General features: G+C 37.0%; 1 protein-coding gene across 1 annotated transcript in view; it reads right to left on the bottom strand.

Moving 5' to 3' along the window:
- The window catches only part of SLC39A12 (solute carrier family 39 (zinc transporter), member 12), a 34,950-nt gene that overhangs the window by 6,150 nt on the left and 22,800 nt on the right, over positions 1 to 6,000 (bottom strand). Inside the window, exons 11-13 of the mRNA XM_009072934.1 lie at positions 4,080 to 4,143; positions 839 to 841; positions 363 to 521 (exon numbers count right to left, since the gene is read on the bottom strand). Of these exons, the coding sequence (XP_009071182.1) occupies positions 363 to 521; positions 839 to 841; positions 4,080 to 4,143 (226 nt within the window). The remainder of the gene's footprint in view (positions 1 to 362; positions 522 to 838; positions 842 to 4,079; positions 4,144 to 6,000) is intronic.

Below are 6,000 nucleotides of genomic sequence, written 5' to 3'. Positions count from 1 at the left end.
GAGGGTAGTATGGGGAATACTTTGTTAAATAGCTCTGCAGCATATTGAAACTCTTGGATAGCCTGTTTTGTCAGGCATGCCCATTATGCACATGTGGGTCTTGCTCACAGTTTATTATTTTTTGGGGTCTGTACACCTAGGAATAACAGGTCACTCTTGGTCTGATGTCATTTACATTTGGGGAAGGTGAGATGGGATGGCATCCAATAATGAGTGCAGAAGCTTCAGTCTCACACATTAATGTTAAAGTACATGATGCTACAGGCAAGAAGAATTCCTGTGAATACTATACAGGAAAGAACTCTTTGGGAAATCTGGAAAAACAAAGACAATCAGAAAAATTATATATATATATTTCTTACCCATTTCATGAGGAATTTCGTGGCATAAAATAGCAACAGTTGTTGTCACACCTGTTTCTGTTGAGGATGAGAATGCTGCTCCTATTACCAAGCCATCAGCAAAATTGTGAAGACTGTCACCTACCAGAACCATTATTGCTAACAAGCTGATTTTCTTACCTTGGAAAAGACAAACAAACAAAGAAATTAAAAGCCCAGAAGCTTTAACACAAACAGATATTGCAATTTTTCTTTTGTTACAAATGATTTGAGTTTTTAGCAACTTCACATATAACATTATAAAAAGTCGTAATAATCAGGAAAATAGTGTTTATCTGCTTTGCCCTTGTTGTTACACATCCTTCAATACATTTGAAACAAAAAAAAATTGGTTAGAGAGCAATTCAGAGACGCAAATACCAGGAAATAGCTTCCTTATTTTTACTGGGTCACCTATTTGGCAAAAAATATGAGCTTTGATTCTAGTTTCATGATACATCCTAAGGGTTTCTACTAATATTTATTTGCTGAAATTCATACAAGTTTTCCTAGATGTTATCTGGAGTTTTTCTGCCATCACTCACAGAATTGCACAGCTATAGTCAAGACAAATACTTGTTTTCATGCAGCTGATTGTTTTAATCATGTAAATCTTGCTACTATTGAGTAATATTTGCAGGCTCTATTTTTCTCATGAGATTGTATCACAGTGAAAGATAGAGATGAAAGACAACAAGCCTCAGAGTATCACTATTAGTGCACTCTTACAGCATGCTCATTTCCAGCATTTGTTTCAATCAATTAATGGCTGTTATGCTCATAGTACTCCTATCTGGAGCACCACTCATGGGTGCAGATGGAGGTTTTTCTTTCACATACTGTTCTGTGACCTTGTTTTAGTGTGGAACAGTATACTGGATGTTCACGATCAGGCATCTGGCATGAGTGGAGAGGTGCTACTAGTGATGCAAGTACTGAAATCAAGATAGGGAGTTAGGGACAGTCTCTTCGTTCAGCCTGTAACAGACAGCTGGGTGCCATGCTGAATGGAGAAACAGGGACAAGGCTCCAGACAGGGTCAGTGTCAAGACTCAGCAACACATAATTGGCTCCCCTATCCTGTACCTTGTTTCATCCATTCTATCCACAGTCTTACAAGCAGGACCACCTAATGTCTGTCGGGAAACTCATCCAGCTTCCCTCTACACAGAATGGACAGAACACTTTGAAAAGGGTTGTTTTCACGCCTGAAGAAGCAGGGTTGTGATTTGGGCCCTAAATATGAATTTTTCTGACTTTTGATGACCCCACATAGACATAATAAGGCTGACTAAGGAGCTAACTTGGAGCTGCACAGAACTGTCTGAATATATTTATTACAACGTTTCTCAGAAATGATCATTTTATAGTGATGGGGGAGATGTTTTTCTTACAGAAACTGGCTAGAACTGTAGTCTTCAGACTATTATAAAAAAACACACAGTGCATAAAAGCCTAACAATCGTATTCAGAAAATCCTCCCTAGTTGCCTGGGAGCTCTGTGGGTTCAGAAAATTTGGCAGGCTTGTTACACTTTCCTGCCAGCTCACAGAGCCGGATGTGGATGTCCCCAGTTTGCACAATTCTTTCTAAACACTATGGGCAGTTTATAATCAATGGTGCAGAGTAGGAATTATATAGAAATAATAGATTGCTGCATTACATTAAGTTTGTGATTTGTAAGAAGCACTGGCAAGGTGAAATCATGGCCTGCCCTGAGGCATTATTAGTCTTTTTTATTCAAGTATCTGGTTGTTGAACAGGATATACCATGATTACTGGAACTCATTCCAGCATGTTGTCTATAATATAACATAGGGCTCTTACTTGCAGAAAGCTTAGAAGATGCATGTATAAACAAATCTGAATGTTTATCTTAATTTACTTTCAGCCTATTTTAAAGCAACTTTGTTACTGGCAATTATGTCACTGCATTATATTCCAATAGAAACTATTAACTATTAAATTATTACCTTAAATATTTCTACAATGTCTCTTCTTTTTCATTAATGCTACATTTTTATTTTTTTTTTACTTCTTTTTCTGCTTAAATAGGGGATCAGAACTCGTAGCTAATTGTGTTCCATAATCTTCATAAAACTCATGAGTGCAGGACTCCCAATGTAGTTTACACTTTTTATGTTTTGAATGAGACTTTAAAGCAAACATTTATCCATAAACAGATCTTTTCCCAATGTTTCCATTACTCACTCAGAAAAGATATTTCTAGTAAATGTTATTGAGTATACCAAATATAAAATGTTATCATATGTTGATATGTATAAATGAGAAGAGGGCCAGTGAGACATCTTTTTCTTCAGAAAGCTTCTTGCTTTCTGAGTTACTGGCTATCTAAGATGCCTGACTCCATTTGCAGTCATACTTGACGTGCATTTCCAGTGAAGTCTGGCAGTTCTGGAGATGTCAGGCTTCCTTCCTTAGAGCTCCAGATTCCATTCCATTTTGGGCAGAAAAACACCTAAAAGTTTAGGTCAGTAACAAGGTATCCAGGCATGTTTACACACTTAGCTATTTAAAAGAACTGTAACAATACAAACTTTTGAAATTATGTATACACAAAAACCTCCCAACCCAAACCCAAACCTTCCCTACTAAGGTTTCACTTACTGATACTTACTAATATGGAGGTAAGTATGAGGTATGAAGGAAAAATGACAAAGAACAATATTAAGAAATTATCCAAATTTAGTTACTTGGAACAAATAACATTGAGGTCACCAGAGATTTGTTCGCGCTTAGCAGATAGTGATGATTGAACCAAACAGAAATACCTAAAGATGAACTATGTAGTCACAGTGAAACTGGTGCTGTGTTTCAGCTACTGGATAGCTGAGAGTGAAGAAATGAAAATCCAGATTTCTAATGCCTCTGAAATGGAAATGAAGTCCACAAGAACAGAGAAGAGTATCAAAACCATAGAAGATAATGACATTGTTAAATAAATCAAACTGATGACCTGAGATCTGAGGTCATGAAATAAAGGGAATTGATTACAGCAAATAAACTGATTTAAATTAAAATATTATTCTCTCAGTTGAATGACTGCAACTCTACTGAGTTCACCAAGGTCGCAAAGTCAAGTCAAAGGCAGAATTTGATTTAAGCTCTATTTTCCCACTTTTTTTGACTAAGCAGCAACAAAACACAGAAAACAGGAATTATCTGAAGTTCTCTGAAGAAAACAGATTAAACCAAAACTGGGAGCCATCATGAGCCTGTAAATCCAAACCTGTAATAAATCATTAATGGTTTAAAGAGGCTAATGTTTCACTGTGAAAGAGAAGAAGGAAGCAGAATTGTATTTGTATAGTGAGCTAACAAAACAATCATTTCACTACCTTCAGAAATATAACCCCAAGCTAAGTTTACAGTTATAACAATCTGTTTTGTATTAAGTTTTGAATATTTCCCTTTAAGCAAAGGCTTTAGAAAAGTAGATTGAACAGTGAGGCAACAAACACTAAAGCAAGGACAGTATAAAACTGATGAACTTCACAATTACAGGGTTGGCAGCTGTAAAGGTCTTTAAGCAGAGATTAAATTATGTAGCCAAGTGTCATCAGATGTGGTGATGCAGCACATAGCAAACACAGAGCTAAACCAGCTTCACATTTTCAATTCCATCTTAGGTCTGAAGGATTTTCTGGTTACTTGTCTAGTCTTTTTATTGATACTAACTTTTTTTGCTGATTGTCTTGCTCTCTGGAGGAACTTCAACGGACTCAGAATCTTCTGGGCTTCTCTAGGTAAAAACAAAGATAATGAATCAGTGTTAAGGGGCTCTTCCAGCTACTGCTGTAAGTACAGAAAAATATCAAATAAGTTCAAGTTATTTGAATTAAAGACAGTCTATTTTTATTTGCACAGATACAATTGGAATCACTTATTGACCATTGGCACTGTGATTGGTACTGCAGAAACACATGAAAAAGAAATCTCCCTTGCCCAGAAGAGGTTACAGTCTAATTCTGATAGGAAGAAAGACATTCATAAGCATTGTTGTAGCCCAAGAAAACCATGTTTCCGTTTGAATACAAAAAGCTGAGCCAAATGCAAGTTTAAAAAGGACATTATAATTCAAATTGTATGTTTTGTCATGACCAGATGAATGTAGTTTCTTGATGAATAAGGTGTCCATAAGATTTCCAAGGAAAAATTGGAAAGGTCTCTTTCAAAATATAGGGTTTTGCTTCAGGGTGGTGCAAACTCCAGTGCCTTGCCTCTTGGCTTTTAGCTACAGCTTTGTCTCAGCACCAGGCATCACTGGTTGAGCATAGCAGCACATGAGTACTCTCCCTGCAAGGAGTGAAATTTACCCTTATTTCAATTGGAGGAAGAAGAGGCAGAATCATCATCCTTATCCTAGAGAGTTAATTTGATGCAGCAGCCCTAACATTTAATTAACAGATACTGAAACTGTGTGGAGAGAAGGGAGAACATGAGTAATCTCTCACGCCCCCTTACCTCCCTGGGGGCTTTTCTTTCTGACTAGAGAAATTATTAGAAATTAGTGTGAGGGTGCGATAAGCCAAAAACCTGTTTGCTTGAGACTAGAAAAACTGAATTTATAATCACTACATTTTCTTTTCTTCCCCCTTCCCCCTCACCCCCCCAGAAAGAAAAGAAGGCGTGTTAAACCTGTTACAGCAGTCAGTGAAGAGTCAACAGTGGCCTAAGAGCTCTGTTTTAAGGACAGCAGCCACCACTCCAAAAACTGTAGCAGAGATGTGCCTGTATTAGCTTGGTTGTGATGTGGGATATGTGCTGTAGAAACATGAGGAGTGAAGGGAAAGGAATTGTTCTTCAAATTCTACATTTTAAAGGAAAAATTAAAGTCTTTAATTCCCATGACTGCAGCCAGTCATATGAATTCCAGGAATTATTCTGCTTCTCCTATAATATTTATTCATATGCCACTTCTTTGAACTCTGAGTCAAAACTGCAAGGCTAATCACTGATGTGAAGGATTTACAAGTTTTTCTTAGTCAAACAGTGTTTGTCTTAGTATTACTCACATGATTCTGAAAAATTGTTTCTCCGTGCACAAACCAGCTAAGCCAGCCTAATTCATGTCATCTATACAGAGCTTTGGGGGGACCTTGCTGCTGAGCAGAATGACACAATTATTCATTATCCTCAACAGGAAGCTATGATGTGGCTCACAAATTAGTAAACATGCTGCACTCATCTGTTTGCTCTGTTTTCAATCGAGAGTTTCCCAACTGTGTTTTAAAGATTAGCAGTGACTCATGAGATTCTTACCCATCACAACTACTTTAGTAAAATAGATTTCACATTATAGATCTCTGGAGATACTGATTTAAAACAACCTATGTATCTAGATATTACTACATATAAAATGAAGAGATTGATGGGGATAAAGAGAAAACAGGTTAAAAGGTGTGAGTCATTTTAGTTTGCAAAGATTTATCTGTCTGGATACTATCCACAGCCCAGCATAAAATTGTGTAACTTCTTATAGGTAAGCACCATTCCCAGATATCCATCTTGCTTATGTCACTCTTCAATCTGTGGGAAAATGCCCAAGAACAGGCCAAGATTTCATCTGTTCACTAATTATGCACTTAACTCTCACTGC

Source organism: Acanthisitta chloris, unplaced genomic scaffold, assembly GCF_000695815.1.
Source record: "Acanthisitta chloris isolate BGI_N310 unplaced genomic scaffold, ASM69581v1 scaffold1964, whole genome shotgun sequence".
Taxonomy (NCBI): Eukaryota; Metazoa; Chordata; class Aves; order Passeriformes; family Acanthisittidae; genus Acanthisitta; species Acanthisitta chloris.
This window is presented reverse-complemented; position numbering and strand designations above follow the sequence as displayed.